This window comes from Psammomys obesus, unplaced genomic scaffold (assembly GCF_907164565.1).
Source record: "Psammomys obesus unplaced genomic scaffold, mPsaObe1.curated_primary_1811, whole genome shotgun sequence".
In the NCBI taxonomy this organism is placed as follows: domain Eukaryota; kingdom Metazoa; phylum Chordata; class Mammalia; order Rodentia; family Muridae; genus Psammomys; species Psammomys obesus.
In genome coordinates this window covers 4141893-4164662 of record NW_026596155.1, presented here as the reverse complement: position 1 = coordinate 4164662, position 22770 = coordinate 4141893, and the positions used below count along the sequence as shown (strand labels likewise).

The following is a 22770-nucleotide window of genomic DNA, read 5'->3' as shown; positions in this document are numbered from 1 at the left end:
AGCTGGATATATGTATGAACTTCACACCGGGAAGGGCAGTAAAGCAGGTGCAGAGACGAACAAGCAACCTGTAAGGGGTATCCCTGGGGAGGCCCTGGACCATGCTCCCAAGGCACATTCCTCTGCTGGCCAGGAAGCCTGCCACTCAGCCTGGATAACAAGGACCGAGCCCGGGTCCTACCCTGTAGCTCACCCCCAACATGTAATGACAATTCCTGTACAGAACCATACCTGCCTGGCACGACTGGGAAAACCAATTCCCTGAGCATGAGAAAACCCGAACTTTGGCACAGTCTTGCATCTTGGATGTTCCTTTAGTTCAGTGACTCTGAGGCTTGTTTGAGATCATGGGTTCTCTGTGTTCCCTCAGAATGCTTGCGCACAGTGCTGTTGTATCTTTGAAACAGTCAAGTATGACTGAAAGAATACTGAGCGAATGAATAATTGGAGCTGCAGGGACTTTAAGCCCCTGCTTGCTACTCACATCTATTGTTTTCTATACTGTGTGTGTGTTTAATTATTCCATGATGCTGCTTTTGAAGTCTTAAAAACCTTTCTGGCTTGCATAATCTCTATCCTGACCACTTCCTCACTGATCTTGGCTCAAAGACCAATTCCTCCCATGAGGCCTTCAATCGGCCCCACCCCTCAGCCTTGCAGTGAGAGTTAGTTGCTGGTCCTCTGTGCCCCCTCAGAGGACCTGTGTTATAGCATCTCTCACTCTTTTTAGGTTCCCTGCCCTTCTGCACATCTGGGAAGACGGAAGCTAATCTTTAGGACCATCCCAGCAGAAACTCAAAGAGCCCTGTGGAAAGATGATCTGAGTGGGTGGGTTCTGATAGCTGTGCCCCCTTTGGTGGCCTCTAGCCCGGTGATGGAAGAGACATTTCCAGATAATGATCCAGGGAACTTGCCAAAATAGTCTTTGGTTCTTCAGTGTGCATTTGGGGTAATGTGCAGCTACCGGAACACACACCATGAACCAGACTCCAGCATTTCTAAGAGGAAGGCCTGGGAGCTCTCCCACTCTGATGGTCTAAGAAACCCAGACCATTAGTACACGGTCTCCGGTCTCATTAACAAAACAGAGAAGCATCTTTGCCTTCTCATCTGGGCTCTTGACATCAATCCACGGGCTGACTGTCCCAAAGCATTACTAATTGTATAGCAACATCATTTATATCGTAGAATTGGAAGTGACACACCTATCTAACCACACCGTTGGTTAAATAAGCTCTGACACACTCGACTGAAGAGTTCGCCTGAAGGCTTTGACAACAGTGTCTATAATATAATCTGAAGTCAAAGGCAAGACATAAAATCACATATGCAGCATGACTGCCATCACACCAGATACATCAAATATATGCCAGAACATGGAGACAGCAGGGCATTAATAGTGACAGTGTTTACGCATTAGGACCTGCTTTCGCTAATGATCTCTATCCCTCTCTCTCTTCCCTCCTCCCTTTTCTTTCTTAGAAATCTGTTCAATCTCAGGATTAAACCATGCTCATGCGTGCTGGATAGCTATAGTCCCAGCTAAGCTGTATCTCTGGCTCCGTGACTCTTAATATTTACTTTCATGGTAAAAACTCAAAATCAGGAAATCGCTTCACTGCTAATTGAGACCACTGTGTTCTTTTCGCTCTAAGACGTTTGGCATGTGGTACTGGGTATGTTGGCCGGAAAGAGCAAAGACCTTCCAGTAAAGCATCAGAAGCGGAGAGGAAGGCACAGTTGTGCATCCTGGCCATGCCACCATGCCTGATGTGCTGGGGCTCTGACTGCATGCGAGCCATTGCTCAGACTTGCAATGTATGCACTGCAGCTCCATGCACAGCTGTGTGGAGTAAGGATCACTGGTACCCTCCTTCACGATGAAAGGAGCCACTGGGAATCTGTTCACTGGCAAGTGGGAGCATGGCCAGGGCGGGGCCGTCTCCTCTGAGTCCAGCCACTTCCCCCTCCTCGGCTCAGGCGTGCATTCTGTGCCACAGTACCTTTTGTGTAAGGATCCTTGGGTTGGCCAAAGGCACGGCATCTGTTCCCAGGTTCAGCCTGAATGGCTGGATTCTGTACTGAAAGGTCCCCTGCTGAGTCCAGCCTGTCTGAGATGGTCCTGGGTAACCATTGAGTCCCCTGTGTTATTGTAAAGTAAGCCCTGAGCAAGGCAGGGCCCCAAAGTTGTCCTCGTCACACATAAATCCATTGCTTTAGGACCAACAGCCTGTTTCTAAAGCTCCTGGAGCGGCCAACATTGCAAACCTTGACTAACACAAACACAGTACAGTACAAAGCATTTGGCTAGGTGAAGGCTATTTTCTTCTTGTTGACCTCATTATGGGCAACGTTTCTTCATGTGCTTATTGAAAGTTTCACCTTGCAAATGGCAGTCAGCTAAACACACTGAGCTGACACATGGGTCTTTGAGGAACCCTGATATGTGGTCCCGTTTTCTCCACACAGTAACCTCTTGGTGCCATGTTTTAGTGGGGCAGAGGGAGGGCATTGAGAGACCTGACCAAGGCACCTGGAGAGAATCAGTCATGTTGGAGTCAAGTGTGTCATTATCTAAGGGTGGATACTTCCTCCTGATACCTCAGGGAAGCTCAGGCAGAAGAGAGGGGAAGCAGACAAATCCCATGAAGTCGGCCTTGCAACTCAAGTCAGAGGAAAGGACACCATGATAAATGGAAACCTAGGACATGGGAAACTTGAAATTCAGAACAAATGTGCCCCCCCGACCAGACTTAGACAAATTCTTAGATTAAGGCTTGGGAGGACTGTGATGGGAGCACCACAGCAGCACCCTGCTTTGCCTCCTCCGCTGGTTCCTTTGATCTCTATTCACACACTTTCTCTGGACCTGGACCATGGGGTCAGCAAGTGTATTATTGGTGACATCGAGCCTCCTGTCCTTCTCAATGACGTCTGGATGCTTGCGAACCAGCAGCCACCTGATGTGGGAGAAAAAGAAGCCACGGCGGGCATTGTGGGGGTTCACATCTGTCTCTGAGTCCTTGTGGTGGGCTCGACGCTCCCTGGCCCACGAGAAGATGTCGCTCTGCAGAGAGAAAACAGAGCATGAGTGGAGTGTCCACACATAGGATGCTTTCCGGGAAGTTCCAGCCTCTCACCCTGTTCCCATGGCTCCTGGCTCTGTTCACACTGTCCTTACACAGTCACTGAACATCCCATCTGTTGTTCTTAATAAAATCTCAATCTTTCGGTTTTACCAAAAAAGACTCGGTAGGCAGATGTTGGGGTAAAAGCCTGCTGCTCAGAGAGGCAAAGAAAACACCCAGCTGACCTTCCTCCTCAGCTAATGTCCCAAAACAAAGAAAAGTGCCTTCCCCATTCCCTCAAAGCCCCCAAACTCAGAGTCTCTCCCTTCTACTTCCTGTGTGTCTCTCTATCTATCCTCTTGACTTCCTCTTACTCTTTATGGGTTTTTTTTCCCCACGTACATTCCCTGTCAACTGGTTGCTTGCTCCGCCTCTTGACTTACGGTCGACTTTATTTAATCCTGTTTACATTATTCAAGCAGAAAGCTCTTAGATTAAAGGTGTGTGCTAGGGCTGAGCCATACCACAACTAGAAACAGTTTTGTTGTTGTTGTTCGTTTGTTTTTCAGTAAACAACACAATCTCAGGATTCATAGTTTTTTGAAATATACTGTAACATGTCCAACTCCTAAACATGGCCTAGGATAGTTTTTCACCAGCACAAGAAATCCTCATTCAGCAGGATGTAAGCTTGTGTTTGAGATCAGCTACTGAGGAAGCCTGGGTGTTTGGGTCTCACAGAAAGAGACTTGAAATACAAAGTGCTGGTAAGATTCTCAATCCCCAGGGAGCTATTTATACTGGGAAAAGAGATGTGGGTGAGGAGGAAGACTTGACTGTCAGGAGAGTGGAAGCCTAAAGTACGAAGGCATTTCTGCTCTCCTCCCAGACCATTTCCCTTCCTTCCTGACACTGATGACCTCCATAAGGTGCAATTTAGAAAGCACAGGAAAACAGGAAGTAAAAAACCCACCAAGCTGCATCTCCACGTCTCTAAAAAAAATGTCTCTATCTATAGATGGAGGCACATACGACTTTGTGTAAGGACTGCTCCAACCGAGTGTTACAGCCACTGAGGGGTGCAAGTTTGGCTCTGTGAGGAATCTGGTGTGTTGGGCAGTACCAGATAACTCCCCCTCTATTGTGAGAGTTTTGAGTTCTTAAAAGAAAAAGCCAATTATGCTATGTAAATATGTTTTTGTTTTAATCCCAGGTGTGGGATATGGGGCTGCTTCAGATTCTCCACAGCCATTAACTGTGATTGTCTCGTGCTCTAGCAGGGGTGTGACTTGTGCCAGCTGCAAATGGTTTCATTCTGAGAACTCGTGAGAGAGTATAAATGCCAGAGCCCCGAGAGGGCATGTGGTGGCTGCTGCTGCTGGTTCATCCTGCTGCTACGTTTGCAGTTGCTGGACTGCTGGACTGCTGGACTGCTGGATGGCTGGATATCCTGATCGTGAAGCTTGGACTTGCCCCAAGGAACTATGTCCCTAAACAGTAGGAAGTAGTCTAAAGAGACATGCGTTGCCCCTTTCCCTTCTAACTTCTTTCTCTCCTACCGAGTGTTGAGGTTGGAAGGGATTAGGGTGGGTAAGGGTGGCAAGGGAGGTAGAGGTGTAAGAACCTCAATGGAATAAGATTTTAAAAGTGCATGCCCAGACCCTGCTGTACCTAAGCAGCAGTGCACACCAGGGGAATGCCCTATTGAGCCTTTTGTCACGGGAGACAGCTGGGGGGCGTCCATGAGTGAGGTGTCAGAAGCAAGAAAGGGGGCGCTGTAATGTGGTAGCTGTCAACACTATCTGTAGCCACAGACGTAAGATGGACAGACTTCTGAGTTACGCTTCCTGTTTGGCGTTGCCGTTTTGTGTTGTATGGTTTTTCATATAACAACACTTTCAAACATCTGGAAGACAGATGAGGTTGGGCAGTCAATGGTTTGGAAAATTAATCTGAAAATAAAAATGTAAATGCTACACAGTTGTTCTCTTTCTGATGGTTTTGAACCATGATAATTCAGGACTTGATGTTCTGATTTGGAATCTTCCACCATTAATAGTGACTTTGTCGGTCTGGAGAGATGGCTCAGTGGTTAAGAGCACTATCTGCTCTTCCAAAGGACCTGGGTTCAATTCCTAGCACCCACATGGCAGTTCACAACTGTCTGTAATGCCAATTCCAAGGGATCTGACACCTTCACACTAATGCACATATAAAATAAAATTAAACAAATTATTAAAAAAAAATCATGACTTTGTCTTGCTGATGAGAAAGGCCTTAAGGAACTATTCTGTTCACTCAAAAGAGGTCACTCAAAAGAGGCTCCAGGCCTTTGGAGTTAGTTAGCTCACCCAATGCTGGCTGATAGAAGTCTACTCAGTCATGTTCATTCAATAGTATCACTACAAAAAGATTAAATCTGGGCCTACAGAGATGGACGACTCAACAGTTCAAAGCATTTGCTGGTCTTCCAGAGGATCTGAGTTCACTTCCCAGCACCCAGGTTGCTCACAACTGTAACTCCACTTATGTTCACATACATACACGAAAACAAACACACACATATACATAATAAAAAGAATTAAAAATAAATTCTTAAAAGGAATTAAATCTGCACAACCCTTGAATAATGGGCTCAAGGGGAGGGCAGCAAAGGCCTTAAGAAGTACATGCTTAACTTTGAATGAGAGATTGTCTGAAAGTCAATGCTATGCAAGAACAAAAACAAAAACAAATCCTACAGCTGACTATAACACCAAAGAGGTCTTTAATATTTTTTTGCTAGTATTTAAAAATATGGTGTTTAGAAAGAGTGAAAAAAAATTTATTTATAATCACATAATGTGGGGTTGGGAAAGACTTTCAAGTGCCAATCAAAACTACTGTAGCCAAAGAAACAATTTCTTTCTTTTGTCTTGGTTCACTGAAGTGCCCATCTGAACCCAGCCTCGGAAGGAAGGAGAACACTGTGCTCCGTATTCAGAGCTGCAGAGACTAAGGCTTAGATGGTATTTACCCCAGGTCATGTAGTTATGAAAACAGTGACAGAACAAAGATGGCACCTCTTCCGATGTCAGTGCACACTTCTAAGATACGGCCTCTCCTCATAGGGGAGTCATTTACAGAGAATGCTCATTCTTTTAAAAGGATTACAGCAGTTCTTTAATGCACGCAATTTTTAAGGAAATCTAAGTGAGGCGTTCCAAAGGGCTAGAAACAATGTTCTCCCCCAGTTAAGCATAATACAAAAGCAAAACGAATCAAAACAAAACAAAGGCATGATGCCGAAAGCTGGGAACAAAAGCATTAATTTTAATTCCTCTTACTGGATAGCTTCCTCACAGGTCTTTTGACTGTAACAGTGGGATGAAGGAAGGGTTTGGGCCCCATTCCAAATATGCATATAACTGAGCCAAAAATACTTCAAGGTATATCTTTGCTCTTGCTGTGTTTCTAACTGTAAAGCTGAAACCAGCGAGAAAGTGACTCAAAGAACAAACTGAGCCAACAATAGAACAGAAAAAAGGAATCAAGAGTCGTGTGTTTGACCCACAGGCCTCTCTCTTCCGGCTTAGCTTGCGTTTCGCTCTGATCTGGGAACAGGAAGCTGGAAGAAAAGAGCCTGCCTGTGAGCAGCACCTGTGGCTGGTGAGAAGGTGTGTGTGCCTAGGCTGTGTTTGGGTATAGTCAGTGTGTGTGTGAGACAGGCTGAAGGGAAAGCCAGGGATGAATGAGAAGATGCACAAGGGCAAACCAAACTTCAGGAAGTGGAGACAGTGGAGATAGAAGCCAGAGTCCCCCAGTGTCCTCAAGAACTTCCTTTTTACCATGTTTATGTAGTGCTGAGTGCTGCAGTCTAAAACTATAGATGCTATTCTATCATCTTCATGTCACGGGATAGGATAGGATAGGACAGGACAGGACAGGACAGGACAGGACAGGCTAGGCTAGGGTAGACGAGGAAAGAATAGGACAGAATAGAGAGGGACAGAGTTGGACAGTTCCTACTGATGCCCTGACCATTGTGTGTGGTATTCCCTCTGTGCCTGCCCAGGGAGTACACTCGGAAAGGACGTCATGCTGAAGCAGTCGACATACTGAAAGCCTAAATTCGTCTACATTCTAAAGTAACAAATTATTAAAATTGCAATTTGGAGTTTACATGTAACGGTAGGTTCCGATAGACCAGCCTGAATGTGAAGCCCCATTCGTAGCACGGAGCACCTTCACACGAGAAAGTATTGGGGTGTCGAAGGAGGGGTGTGGTTCCAGGAGACCAAGGAATAGTTGTGGTAAAGTGGCGAAGAAATAGGAACTGAGAAAATCAAGAGGGCACCGTGATGGTGGCAGGTTTTACTAGGAAGAAGTCGTGTATTGGTCCCAGTTTAGGAGGGCCAGCAGAGGCGCAATGCGATGGAATGCAAACCGCACATGTACTTAAAAAATGACCTGAGAGCCGCATCAAAACTGGGAAAGGAAGTAAGTAATATTAATTTTAGTAATTGCTGCACCTAATGTAATATGCCCAAAGATTAGCATTTCAATACGAGGGTAAAAATTGGTAAGAGGAGGGGTGGAGGGGCTCAGTGGACACAGTGCTTGCTGTATTAGCATGACAGCTGGAGTTCAGATCTCCAGAGCTCACTGTATGTGGCTGAGTGTGACAGCCCAGGCTAAAGCCCCAGTGCTGAGGGGCCAGGGACAGGCAGATCCCTGGACTGCACTGACCAGCGAGTCTGAGGGCAGAGCTGCAAACTCGGCAAGCGTCCCTGTCTCAGAGAATAAGGTGGACACAGATGAAGTCACCGATGTTTACTGCTAACCTCCACACACATAGGCGTGCTTACACGTACACCTACACACACATGAACACATACACACACACACGAACACACACACACAGTTATTATGGAGGGACTTTGCCTTATGTCTGTCCTGTCTTGGAATGTGCGTGCACTTTTCTCCCTTGGCATGTTTCCATTCCCACATCTCAAGCGCTTGGTAGTTCAGGAAGGGAGTCTGGAGAGATGGCTCAGAGGTTAAGAGCACTGGCTATTCTTCCAAAGGTCCTGACTTCAATTCCCAGCAGCCACATAGTAGCTCAGAACCATCTATAGTGAGATACAGAATGCTGTATAAATAATAAAAATAAACAAATCATTAAAGAACACATTTTAAAAACAAAAAGTAGTTCAATGAAGAAGCTCTCAAAGCAAGATGTATACTATTAACGGGTTTTAACAAAGTGTGTGTCTAAGCATAGGAATATGGAGGACTTGACAGTGTCTGTCTAGGATATGAGTCTGTAGGTAATTCTCTTTTTAGTTCGCATTTTCTAAATTTTTGTTATATGTAGTGTTTTTTGAATTTTGGTTGGTTCTTTGTTTTTATTTTTTATTTGTTGGTTGGTTTTGTTTTTTCAGACAGGGTTTCTCTGCATAGCCCTGGCTGTCCTGGAGTTTACTCTGTAGACCAGGCTGGCCTCAAACTCAGAGATCCAGCTGTCTTTGCCTCCGGAGTGTTGGGATTAAAGGTTTACACCACCGTGCCCAGATATACATAGAGTTTTTAAAAATATTTTTATTAGTTCTTTGAGGATTTTGTTTGATTACAGTCACTGACTCTCCAACTCTCCCCAGATCCACCCACTCCTCCCTTCCCGCCCAGTTTCTGTTTTTTAAAAATTAAACTCGTTGTGATGTTTTGAATGAGAGTGGTCCAGAGACTCAAATGTGCGAACGCTTGGTGTTTGGTTGTTTAGGGAGGATTCGGACATGGGTTCTTGCTGGAGAAAGTCGATCTCTGGGCCTGGGCTTTGAGGTTTCCACAGATTTGCTCGGTATCTGTTACTCTGAGACGGCCTCTGCCCCCTGCGTATAGATCAGCTTGAACTCTCAGCTGTCCTGCCTCCCAGCTCCCCATCTGTCGTCATGGACTCTAATCCTCTGAAACCATAAGCCTAATTAAACCCTCTCTTTTATAAGTTGCCTTGGTTACAGTGCTTTATCACAATAGAAAAGTAACTAAACCAGCCGCTAAGACCAATTCGTGCCGCCCAAGTAGTCCCGGATGCGTGGCTTTCCTCTAGAGCAGGGTCAACTAGCCAGGGGCCACAATCTTAGAGAAATTTGCCCTTTTCTCTCCCAGCGGCTACCAATTGCCAGGAGCGCCTCAGGGGTGGGATTTCGTCCCCACCCCGACGTGATCTGGCCTGGCCTGGGCTTGCACAGTCTTAAAGATGGTGTCACACCCACTGTGCGTTCTTATGCGCAGCTGCCCTGCCATCTCCAGAGGACGCGGTTTCCCTGTAGCTGTCACTGTCTCTGGCTCTTGCACTGTTTCGGCCTCGGCAATCATCTCTGGGCACCCTTGGAAGAGCGGGTGCAGTCCACAGGTTCCACTTAGGACAAAGCATCCTGCAACCACTTCTTACCCACGCTTTGGCTAGGTCCGGCTCGCTGTGCTATCATCTTCTGCAAACGGAGCATCTCCCGTAGGGTTGGGAGATGAATCGATGCTCTGTCAGATGTACAGACTTTTCTTCTATAATATTAGGGAATACGTTGTTTTAGGGGAAAGTTCCTAAGCTGCTGAACAGAAATGTCCCAGCTTACAGTGCTTGCCTGATATTGCAAGGACTGGGTTCTGTGCCCAGGACTTCAAAGAGAGTGTGTGTGTGTTGCGTGGGGGGGATGCGCAATAAGGATTTTTTTTTAATTAAATGTTTATGATGGACGTTGTTAGAATAGCTGGAGAAATTTAAATATGTTCTGTAGAGTGGATAACAGCCACGTTAAATTTTCTAGTTTGATTGTTGTCTTATGCTATGTAGGAAATGTACTTGAACTTAGATATGGAGTGTTGAGAAATAAAGCTTATAACTAACTTCTAGATGGCTTAGAGAAAAAGTATATCTATGCATACTACACACACACACACACACACACACACACACACACACACACACTCCAAATGTTCAAAATGCAACCAAAAGTTAAAAGCTGGTACACACACACACACACACTCCAAATGTTCAAAATGCAACCAAAAGTTAAAAGCTGGTGACCATGGATAAAACGTATAGAGTGGTTCAACCTACCTTCCTTGAAACTTAAAAATAAAATAAAATAAACAAAATCAAGAAAGAAAAAACACAGGAAAGAACAGTTACCTCTGTGGTGGGCCCTGTCCTGAGGAGCTCTGAGGTTAGCCCTGTCCGGTGGAACCCTCATGAATCACTGAGAGTCATCGAGCCAGCATCCCGCAAACCCTCTCTGTGTGTTTTCATAGTGTCAACGACCGTCCTGTCAGCGGTGTCCAGGGCACTGTCTGAGGCCAGCCCTCTGCCGTAGCCTGCACCACTAAACTTCCCTGGTGAACAAAGCTGATCACATAGAGATTCCTCTCCGCACCTGTCATCACTCACAGCCACTGGGGCCTTAGCACGGCAGCACATCTCAAAAGCCAAACTGAAGCACGCCCTGACCAGCCTGCCTGGCTGAAACTGCTCTTTTCCTCCTTCATTTCATGATCAAAACAAATTTCTTCGAGGCAAGCCGGCATGCTCCTGAAGGCTGACGTGGGATTACCTTGTGTTCAAGGCCAACCTGGGCTTCAGGGAGACCCTGCCGCAAAGGAAAACAAACTGCGTGTCCCAGGGTCTGATAGGCAGGGGTGTTTCAAGGCCAGGTCATTTCTGCCGGCGGCAGGAGGAAGGTTGGCTGCACAGGGCTCTGAGCTTGCCTCTTTTCCAGGGATGAAAACAGATCAGCGCTTGGGCTTCCCCTGGCACCCCTGGAAACAGATGTTTGCTCCTGAGCAGACACAGTGAGGCTGTTGTACTCTCTAATTCAATTTTCTGGTTGCTTAGAAGTCCAAAAGAACTTTCCAGGTGGGCTCACAACCCAGCCAAAGGGAATTCCACTATTATTCATGACTAGCCTGTGCTTCCACTAAGGAGAGAAAAGGGAAGCAGACTCACCATGTCAAAATGCCTGCTGAGACGGGCAGGTTTGGGAGAGGAAAGGGTTTGTGCCCACGAGTGTGTCTGCGCTCTCAGTGTAAAGCCGTCCTTCTGTCAAGAAGTCGAGTAGGAAAAGGCTGCTTACCCAGGAGCTGGAAGTCACCGGAAGTCAATCACCTCAAGAGTCTGAACGTAATCCCATCCTGCTCACATGCCAACGCTGTACCAATTAGACTGTGGAGAACTTTCCGTGCTTTCCCCCCAGTTGATACTGGCTCAGCACTAACTCACTTCCAGAGAGATGATACTCACGGCCTGTAAAAACTAGCCCAGAACTTCTCCATCGGGGCCTGGCACCAGTGCCCGCCATCCGGCAGGTGGCTGGGGCTGAGAGGCTGGCTGCCTCCTGCTAGCACTTGTCTTAATAGGATACTCAGCCTGCCCCCAGGATTTAGGAGCTGGACACGAGTTTAAAAGCCGACCTAAATGGTTTTAAAGGTGTTTGGTGACAGAATTTAAAGCCTGCAGAGAAGTAAAGAGCTGTTGAGGTTTTTATGCTTTTTAAAGGCAGCCTCACTATGCGTAGCCCAAGCCGGCCTTGAACTCACTATGCTGCCCAGGTTGCCCTCAAACTTGTAGCAATCACCTGCCTCAGTTTCCTGGAATTAAAGGTATAAGCCAGCACTCCTGGCTTATACTTTTTAAAAGCATGTTGTTGGCAGGGGGGTGTGCTTGTTAATGCTCATATTTGTATGTATAGGCCTGTGGAGGAGTGGACCTTTGCTGTCTTTCCTAAGCCCGTCTCCACCTTTATATTTTGATACGTTGTGTCTTACTGAATCTAGAGCTCACCAATCCTTTAGCTAACCACCTGTCCTTTCCTCCCGACCCTACCCTCAGGGCTGGCTTGCAGGCACGGGCCACTCTGCCTGTCTTTTAAGTGGGTCCTGGGGATTCAAACTTAGGTCCCCAGCTTTCCCAACAGGCATCTTACAAACTGGGCCACCTTCCAGCTCCACAAAGCATTTTAAATGCTTGTGTTAGAAGCGGCTTGGATAGATGGGAGAAGGACTCCCCAAACCTCAGCTCTGACAGAGGAGCTGGGGTGGGAGAGTCGCTTTTCTCTGGGGAGTGGCTACTGATAGGTTGCCCATGTGTGGATGGCCTCGCACTCCAACATGCACGGCCAGCATTGATTGAGCTCACGGCATTATGAAGGAGAGAGAAGAGGAGGAGGAGGAGGAGACGAAGTTTGGAGGGGAATGAATTAGGGATGTGAACTGAGAGAGAAAGTGCCTTGGTGCATATGATCGAGATATATTATACATGGATGTGAATTTTTCAAAGAATTTTAAAAATCGATAAAAAATGCCTGGGATAGCTCTTTCAAGGAAATTCCCACGTTCAGGTCAGGAGGACCTGTTGGTCAGAGTAGCCCTTGCTCCTCTACATTCCTGAGCTACCTCTCCTTGACTTTATGCATGAAAATTTGGTAGAAAAAAAGGCCAAAAGTGGCCATGATGGAGAAAAAAGGCCAAAAATGACCACGATGGCTAGTTTTAACTGTCAGTTTGACACAATCTAGAACCACCCTGAAAGGAATCTCAGTAAGGGTTGTGTAGATTAGGTGGGCCTGTGAGCTTGTCTCTTTGGGGTTATCTTGGTTACATTAATTGGGGTGGAAAGCAACCCGCTGTGGGAGGCATTGTTCCCTGAGCATAGATCTTGGGACATGTGTGTGGAGAAAGGGAGCTGAGCACTTGCACAGGTACCTTGGTTTGTTGATCTCTACTCTTGACTGTGAATGAGACCATTTGTTTTAGGTTCCCACAACCTTGTCTACAGTGATGGACTGGCACCTAGAATTGCTAGCCACATAAACCCTTGCTCCTTGAAGTTGTTTTGATCAGAGTGTTTCACCATAGCAAGAAGAAACAAAGCTAAGGCAATGTCCTAGCATCCTAACAGTAATGGATTCACTTGGCTCCTATGTCTTGCACTGTTGATTCTATTTCCTACTAATGGGAACTGGAACCTTGGGAGGCACAGCTGATGCAGAAGGCGGGCAGGAAAAGTTCGTGTGGCATTGGCATATGTTATTGTGGGGATGGGGAAAATATTTGAACCGTGATGGGTTGGGCTGGGGGTGCATCTCTGAGGTAAAGCACTTACCTGGTAGGCACAAGACCCTGGGTTTACTCCTCAGCACTGCAAAGAAAAAAAAAAAAAAAGGTAGATTGATGAGGCCAAAAGTGGGGTATGAGTCTATCTATAATTCCTTAGGCTGAATCAACTAGGGCAACCAGGCTGTTAAAATGAATAATGACAGCCATTAGATATAATCCATTTAATAAAGAATCCATGGGCCCAAAATGAGCAACCACCACAAAAACATTGACCTGCTTCCTTACGGGAGAATGCCAACCAACAGATGCAGAAGAAATGATAGCTACAAATCCCTATCCACATCTGCTGTGGGCATAACTGACTTAGGAAGCATTGCCAATGCAAGCTAGAACCATTGGGTAAAACTTTGATGAAAATACAATATTTACATGGTCTCCCAGTGCATTAAACATCGAGGTGTTTATCAATAGTCATGTTCAGCACGAAAACTTGGCAGAGGCCACCTTCCCCAAGAGACCCAAGTTCATGCCACCAAAACATGACAATGTGGAATCACGCACCTCTCCCTTAATGCCAAGAAGACCATGAGATGCCTCGAGTAGAATTCCTGCCTACAAAGGCACACTCTGAGCCCAATAATAAGGAAATATGAGCAAACCCTAAGTGAGCCATTTTACAAGGAAACTGACCTTGGCTGGTTCATTTCAAAGATGTCAACACCACAAGATCAAAGGAAAGACAGAAACTGTTTCAGACTAAAAGACTGAAGAGAGACGTCACAACCCACCAAAGGGCAATTCTAAATCAGGTCCTGGATTAGGACCCTGCCTCATTAAATTGCTGGACTTGGTAAGTGTCGTGCCTGTGTTAAATTGTCTTGTTGCCAGGAACTGTACTCTGACATTCTTAGAAATGAAAGAGCATGATGTTTGTGCTCTTCGACCGACTTCAGGAAATGCAGATGGATGCATGCGCACGCAGATGGGCAAAGAAGAATTAGCCAACGAGATGGTGTGTGAATCATTAGTGAATCTAGGAGCAAGAGACGCAGACTTCTTCATGAGGTTTCTCCATTTCTTGGAGTGCCAAAACTCAAGTTTTTAAACAGGAGTGGTTTCAAAATGAAAGTTAAAAAAGAAAGAGAAAAATTTTCAAAGGCATCCTTCTGTGAAGTCTCAGGCTTTTATCCACATCTGCGGCTCCTGTGGCGACTTTCTATCAGCCCCTAGCCGCCATCCTTTCATCAGCATGCGGACACCGCTGACATCCTCCGCAGTTCCCATTCCCCCGGAGCCTGCCACGCTCTTGCTTATTATGTGGCTACCTGCCCATGCCGCTGTTCTCATAAAAGCGTTCTCATGAACGCGCAGCAATCAGTGATCTTCACCTTTGAAGATCTGACCCTGTCATTCTTATCGCCTCTGCTTTAGCTTCCCGGGGTGACAGGTATTTATGTTTGTCTTTATGTGGCAGACAAGATCAGGACAGTCAGGGCTGTCTTTGGGGTGTGGGAGGGATCTCTATTGTAGGGATGATTAAACAAGCATAAAGCAAATGTAGTAAATACAATTATGATGCAGGCTGAGATTGGGGCCACGAAGCAGATTGAGTGAGCTTGCAGGGAATATCAACCATGACACACAGAGGCTAAGCCTTTCTTCACCCAACAGTCCTCAGGTTGAGAGGAGCTGAGAATGAGCGTGACGGAGAGCTAGTGAAACCGTCTGAAAGGAAAGAAAAGGCTTGCAAGGTCACGAGTCTGCAGCACAGGCTATGGCAAGATGGTGCAAGATGAAGACAAAGATGCTGATAAGGAATAACCGTGGTCTTTGTTCCCGGCTCTTAGCTCAGAGCTTTGGGGAGCTTGGCATTGTTTAGTTGCTAGGACAGTCTTTGTCATGCTAAAGAAGTGGCCCCCCTAGAGAGCCTCAGGGTGAAAGGGAAAGGGAGTGTAGATTGAATTTGGTCACCCCACAGGATTTCATCAATCTTGCCTAAGCAGCAAAATACTGATAAAAAAAACCTCTAGACTCTGAAGCTTGGCGGAGCTTACTGGTTGGTGAGCAGTGTGCAGGGAAGGTGATACTCCCTGAACCCACAGGGCCAGGGTGAGGAACTCGGAGCTCTGGGCTCTTCCAGACCATCCCTTAAGTGACTATTTCATTGCTGCCTGAGTTGTGCCTTTTGTAAGAAAGAGTTCTTGTTGAAACTAAACGGCTGAAGCCCTGGGTTTGCCCCCTGGCTAGTCAAAAGGACAGGTGAAGACTCCGCTATTGTTCTGAGTTCTTTCACCTGGTGTCCAAAGGTGAAGACCGTGGTTCGGATGACTGGGTTAGTACCTCTGTTGAACCAAAGGACACGGAATTAGGGTGAAAACAGAAAATTGGTATGCGAAAGCCTGACCATGCGTAGACTTCTAAACCACAGCAAGAAGGCTGGATTTGAACCTGCCAAGCATGGTTGGCTTAGAACCAAGGCTAAGCCACTGAAACTCTTTGTTTCTTTTGCTAAGGAAGGGTTTAATTCTTAATAATTCTCCCCAGTTACAACATGAGACAGGTGAGTACAAAAGACCCACTCAGGAGGCTTTTAGTTTTAGTGCAGTGGATCAAATCCAGGACCTTATGCCTGCCAGGTAAGCACTCTGCCACTGAGCTACATCTCAGGACTGTCTTGAACTGGACATTCGATGTGTGTGCAGGAGAAATAAAGGAATTGGACAAAAGGTTGGCAGGGATGGTTAAAGAAAGGCTGAGCTCGTGGGTGACACATTTCTGGTGGAAAACACAGGAGAGAAACATTTGGGAGTTCTGACTTGGGTTTTTAGCACAGCGAGTTCAAGTTCCAACAAAAACAAAATGTCACAGGGAGCATTGGGTTTGCACAGCGCTTGAGCCAGCCACTTCTTCCTTCAGGAAGGCATGCTTTAACCACAGTGCCACATTGAAAGTGAGGACCATTCCCTCTCTCAGTCTTGCCTGAGGCTTTGCTTCGCCTTTCCTGTCTAGATAGATTTTGTGCGTCTTTCAAAGTCCATCTCAAGAGTCTGGTGCTTCGTTGGGGCTGAGGAGATGGCTCATTTGGAAAAGTGCTTGCCGAGAAAGCATGTAGGCCCCCGTTCAGATCTCCAGCACCAACATAAATCTCCAGGCACCATGACACATGCTTGCCATCCCAGCCGGAGGAGGTAGAGACAAGAGGACCCCAGGCACGTGCTGACCAGCCGGTCTGGCTGAATGGGTGAGCTCATGGCTCTGCGAGAGAAGTTGTCTTTAAAAATAGGTTGGGCAGGGCTGGAGAGATGGCTCAGAGGCTAAGAGCACTGTCTGCTCTTCCTGAGGTCCTGAGTTCAATTCCCAGCAACCAGATGGTGGCTCACAACCATCTATAGTGAGATCTGGTGCCCTCTTCTGGAGTGAAGGCATGCATGCAGACAGAATATTGCATACATAATAAATACATAAATCTTAAAAAAAGAACAGGTTGGACAGTAAATGTGCTTTAGCCTCCCCATGCGTGTGTGCATACTTGCACACACATGTAACATGCACATACATATACGCCAATGGCTATCCATTTGCTTCTCCAGTCAGTGTTGTGGCCAACGCTGTCACCCCACACAGCACATGATGGTCGCTCCTCTGAGTGACCTGAGTATTTCCCTCACTTTCCCCCTTTCTCTGCTTAGATAAATTCTTTTTTATCTCTCAGAGGACCCTTTCAAACCCGCTGTGTGGCATCAGGCTTTCTCCAGCTACTCCGGGCTGTATTCCTATTTCTGCAGCGAGAACAGACAGCATGAAGCCTTTGAATAATTTAATTCCAGACTGTCTTGTTAGAGACTGTCCTTGCTCTGCACAGGTCTAGCCGGCTCTGTTAGACTGTGAGCCTCTGTGACAAGGGTCATTTCTTACACAGCTCCCTGCGTTCCTCAGAAGCCCATAATGGTTTATGTGCCCTCAGAGGGCATTAACCAGTGCATTTACCCAAAAACAACGGACGATTCAATGAAACGGAGGCGAAAACAATCAGATGTTTCTAGCTTTTAAAATGAGTTTCGAATTTGAGGTTGGAAATGCCCATATGAGCTTACACAGTAAAGCAACAGCATCCCAGAACTCTCCTGGGAGGGGACCTGTGGTCGGTACCAGGAGGAATTGGGGCAGGATAATGGAAAAGCCTGAACTGTGATGAACAGGGGCTGCTGATGACAAACAGCTAACGAGGAGGATGGTGCCTAGTGAGGGGGAGGGGGTGAGGCCAATAATGGAAATCCCCCGTGCCTGTGAGACCCAGTTTCATTGCTCATCTTTATTAATAGCAGAAGCAAGGGTTACACATTTGGTTAATAACATTTTGAGCTGGTTCTGCACTGGGAGCTGCAGCAGACATCACTGCGGACAGGGAAGTTACACAGATGGATCTACAGAGATTATAAAAATATAAATAAAAATGTCACAATGAGATGTGATTTAGGAAAAATGCAAATGAAGGCAGCTAGGGGAGAAATCATCCAAAATGCAGGCTCATCAGCAGGCTGGGAAACCTAGAAAGCAGTAAGAGAAGCCTGCCTGTCAGGACAGCAACACATGCTGTAACAGTGTGTAGCTCAGCCCAGCAGCAGGTACAGGAAGAAACTGTTTGTCAAAGACTGCCTCAAACAGTCTCCTTGACATCCATGAACACCGTGGGAGGCTAGCTGGGAAAAGAAACCAACAAAAACATGCTCAGACATTTGGGTTTCATTTCTTCCATTGTTAGAAAGGGCTGTGCCCTACCTGAGCTCAGGACCCTGAACTGTACTTGTCTGTGATTCTGGCTGAAGGGATTGCTAAGGAACAAGGTGCATGGTTAAAGGGGTTAGCCCTGTACAATTCTCCTAAAAATCCTCTTCATAAGTCTAGCATCCCTTCATGGTAAAAGTCCTGGAGAGACTACTCCAGCATCCCTTCATGATAAAAGTCCTGGAGAGACTGGCCATCTCAGCATAAAAAAGGCAATCTACCAAGCCCATGTCCAGCATCTCGCTAAACAGACCAAATACAAAGCATTTCCATGAAAATCAGAAAACAAAACAGCTATGTTCACTCCCCGTTCCTGCACAGTATAGTACTCAAAGTCTTAGCTAGAGCAGTAAGACTAGTGAAGTAGCTCAAGGGGATACAAAAAGGAAAGGAAGAAGTAAAAGTATGATATTATTCTCTATGTGAAGGACCCTAAAGACTCCACATCCATCAACAAAGCAGGACACAGAAGTAACACACAATAGCCTTCCTAAATACAATGGGAAGACACAAAGAAAGAAACCAGACAACTAATACCAGTCAAACTAGCCTCAAAGACATTGGAATAAATCAGGTCAGGAAAGTAAAAGGCTTACATGATGAAACCTCTAAGACGCTGAAAAAAGAAAATTAAAGAAGGCACCGGAGGATGTAAAGACATCCCCATTGGTAGGACAAATATTGTGAGAAGACTCAAAATCAATATATAGATTCAACATAATCCCTATCAAAATTCCAATGTAGTTCTTCGCAGAACTCTAAAAGAGAAAAACAAAAAACAATTTTCAGCTTCATATAGAAACACAAAGGACCCAGGATAGCTAAAACAATCCTGAACAATAAAACAAAAACAAAAAACGCTGGAGGACTCACCATCTCAGTTATTAAGACAGCTGCAGTAACAAAAAGAGCATGGTGCTCGCATAAAAACAGATACACTGATCGATAGAATGGAATTGAAGACCTAGATATAAGCCCACACTCCCAAGCCACCAAGAAGGCCAACAATAGGGGTTAGAGAAAAGACAACATCTTCAGCAAACGGTGCTGGTTAAGTTGAATAGCTACATGTAGAAGAAATTAAATCCTTGTCTTTCACCCTGCATAAAAATCAGCTCCAAATGGATCAGGGACCTCAACATAAGGTATATGATATCTTACATATTTTAGTTGGAGAAGGAGGGAATATACTTGAGCTTATTGGCACAGAAAAGGAGTTTCTGAATGGTACCAAGCGATGCAGGCATTAAAACTGATAATTAATACATGGGGCATCATGAAACTAAAAGCTTTTATGCAGTAAAGAACATCATCATTCAAGTGAAGCGGCAGCCTAGAGAATGGAAAATCTTTACCAGCCACTCATCCGGCAGAACTTCAGTTTCTAGAACACACAAAGCACTAAAAAAAAAAAAAAAAAAAAAAAATCAAGAAATCAAACAACTCACTTTAAAAACATGGAACTATCTTTTAACACAGACTTGAACAGAGTTCTCAAAACGGTGAAATACAAAAAGCTAAAAAATACCAATTGTGTGTGTTTGTTTATTTGTTTGTTTTTAATCTCCAAACCCTTAGACATCACGACAATGTAAGTTAAAAATACTTTGAGATTTTATCTTACCCCAGTCAGAATGGCTATGATTAAACAAACAAACAAACATGAATGCTGACATTGATGTGGGGAAAGCAGAACACTTGTTTGCTGATGGTGGGAGTGAAAACTGGTACAATCATTATAGAAATCAGTGTGGAGTTTCTTTAAAAATCTGGAAATATTTCTGCCACATGACCCAGCTCCACCACCACTCTTGGGCATATATACCCAAAGGACTGTACATTCTACAGAGACAGCTTTATTCACAATGCCAGATATTGGAAACACCCTGAATAGCCTTCAGCTGCTGAATGGGGAATAAGCATGTGCTGCACTCACACGGTGGAACATTATTCAGCTGATTTGAAAATGAAATTTGCAAGGAAGTGGATGGAGCTGCAAACCACCCTTCTGAGTGAAGTAACTCAGAGCCAGAAAGACAAATGTCACATGTTTTCTCTCATGTCTGGTGTCAGCTTTGCCTCTCTAGATACATGCATGTCCTTAGGAATACCCACAGGGGCCATGTGAGGGAGCTTTCATGGAAGGAGAGTTGGAACACTATGGTATAATGGGGTGTAGGGGAAATACTGGAACAGGAAGGCTTAAGTGGGTTGGAGATGGGGCAGGATAGAGGGGGAGAGATGGGAGGTAACTAACACTAAAGACCTTTCAAAAAGTCACATAGAAATAGAACACCTCAAATACATACAGACACAAATATAGAAAGAGCTTAATTGGAATTAACCTAGAACTTGGTGATAATGCCCTTACTAGACGATACAAGCTAACCAATAAAATTTCCCGTGCCAGGAACAGGTTGCATCTCTTTAGGAGTTGACCAGTGAGGCTTTACAGACCCCAAAACAGTACAGGAAGCTATTGCCAATGCCCTTGGTTACCTTCCAAAACTTGACAGTAAAATCCTTACTGCTAAAGACATCATATACAACCACAGAACATGGAGAAAGCAAGTTGGTACTGACCTAGAAAAATGTATCCCTACTGGCTAGCTTTTACCATTCTAGAAGATGCTATAAAGTCTACTGGGAAAGAAAACTAATCATCAGTCTTACCCAGCTATGAACCCTAAGAACCACAAAAATGGCTGGTCTGGCAAGACATGCACATTGGTGAAATAGTGTCATGAATGTCATGGGAGTAAGTAACCATTTTCTGCTCAGTTCACTCCCCAAGATGAGCACCCTAGCTAGCACCATTGTCAGGGCCAAGAACTTGCAGTTAGACACAGACAGACCCTAGAGGAGAACCCAGCTCTGTTATTCTGCTAAATGAATATAGATTAAAACTATTGTCGCTTTTGATTATACCCATACATAGTACAAGCTCACCCCAAGGTAGAAAGCCTTATGTTTGGAGTAGATGGTGATTAAGACAAAGAAAGGGCAAATGGCAATGAGCTCCCATTCCTAGTTAAGGAGCTGTTGGTAATTGGTAGCTGCTGGAAAAGAGAAAGCCTGTTCTCTTTACGGCTGTGGTCTCTGGTAGGTCCGCCCCACTCCAGCAACGGTTACACACCCAAGAGAACGTGGGTAGCACAAATCAGTCTTTACCGTTAAAAAGGAAAATAAAGGACACAAAGTTGTGCGGGTAGAAAAGGGAGTGGCTGAGAGGTGTTGTGGGGAGGAATGAAAACAATCAAAATACATACAAAATTCTTGAAGAACTGTGTTTTTAGAGGAGAGGGAAAAGTCTCCACTCTATTTAGAGAAGACTGTTTAGCCTCCGAGGCAGTGTGCCATCTGTGGAATCATTCCCTTTTTTTTCTTTTTTCTTTTTCTTTTTTTTTTTTTTTTTTTTCAGGTTTGCTTTAGCTGTCACGTTCTCATTCTCTTGCGGCACATTTTGTTGGGTGATTTTATCTCCCCTCTTTTCACTGGCCTAGATTTCCAACAATGAAGGAAGAGAGACGTCTTGGGTGGGGGGAGTGATAATTTTATTCTCTACTTTAAAGGGAACCTTTGTATCGGTAGGGCGGGTGGTTAATTTTCACAGGTAAAAACAGAAGGAAAAATGTCACATCTCTCAAGGCGGCTGCATGAGTCTGTGTCCCACTCTCCCCGCTCTGACTCCTCAGCCAGAGTCCCTTGCTGTGACTCTAGAGTCAGAAGGTGGCTTGATGCTTGGAGGCTTTCCTCAGTCAACACCATCCTGAACAGAGGGTAAAGGGACACAACGCTCCTGCTCTTGCTGCCTGTCCCCAGTGTCCCCAGGAGAGAAAGATACGGTGGGCCCTTCCTCCGGAGTCCTGGGTCCGGCCCACACACTGTCTGGTCACGTGGCGGAGGAACGGACACCCACCCATCCGGACAGGAGGGTCAGACCGTGGCTAGCGGCTAATGAAACTCATCCATGCGGAGTTTACGCTCATAGCTAGAGAACGTGACAAACCTGAGAGCTGAGAGTTAGCCTGAGATCCTCGAGCCTGCTGCGGTTTCTGGTGTTTGCCTACCCAACTGCCGCTGCGTGCTGCTGTCAACAACAGGAGCTGCACTGAGGGTCCTGCCCCATGTGTCGGCTCCCCACTTGGTGCACAACCCCACCCCACCCCGAAATCCAGGGTCCTGCGCCTGTGGTCGGAGTCTCTCCATCACGTCACTCCCTCTCATGCCTTCCCGGGGAACTCAGAACGGTGTCCAAACTTCCTGGCAAAGCGTTCCAGGGACGTGCCCCTGACCCTCTCTCGGGCTCCATTTATAACCATCTTCCCCAAAACATGAGCTGGCCGTAGTAGACTATGCTTTAGCTTTTAGCTCTTCCTTTGGGTTAGTAGAATGTTCTTTCTTTCTTACTTTTAATTTCTTCCTCTGTGTCTTTGTTTCTTTCTTTGTTTCTTTTCTTACTCTTTTTTTCTTTATCTTTTTATCTTTTTTTGACAGGATCTCATGTACCTAGACCCCAAACTCACTATGCATCCAAAGATGACCTTGAATTTTGCTTCTCCGGCTTCCACATCCCAAGTGCTGGGATGACAGCTCTGTGCTAGCACGCCTGATTGATCTGGCATTAAAGATCAAACTGAGCACTTCCTGCATGTTAGACAAACACTGGGCCGACTGAACCACGTCCGCAGTTCCACAAACACCCTCCCCTGCTCCTTGTTTCCTGGGGCGTCCTCTGCCAGGCCTTCTCTGACTATCCTCTAAAGAAGCCACCTTCCTGCTGTGTCATATTGCTGCCCTTAAATTCTTCGTGTTCTTCTTCATCTAT

The 22770-nt window shown here is 45.8% G+C and overlaps 1 protein-coding gene across 1 annotated transcript in view; it reads right to left on the bottom strand.

Moving 5' to 3' along the window:
• The window catches only part of Scd5 (stearoyl-CoA desaturase 5), a 107645-nt gene that overhangs the window by 25944 nt on the left and 58931 nt on the right, over positions 1-22770 (bottom strand). Inside the window, 1 exon segment of the mRNA XM_055594523.1 lies at positions 2859-3070. Coding sequence (XP_055450498.1) covers positions 2859-3070 — 212 coding nt within the window.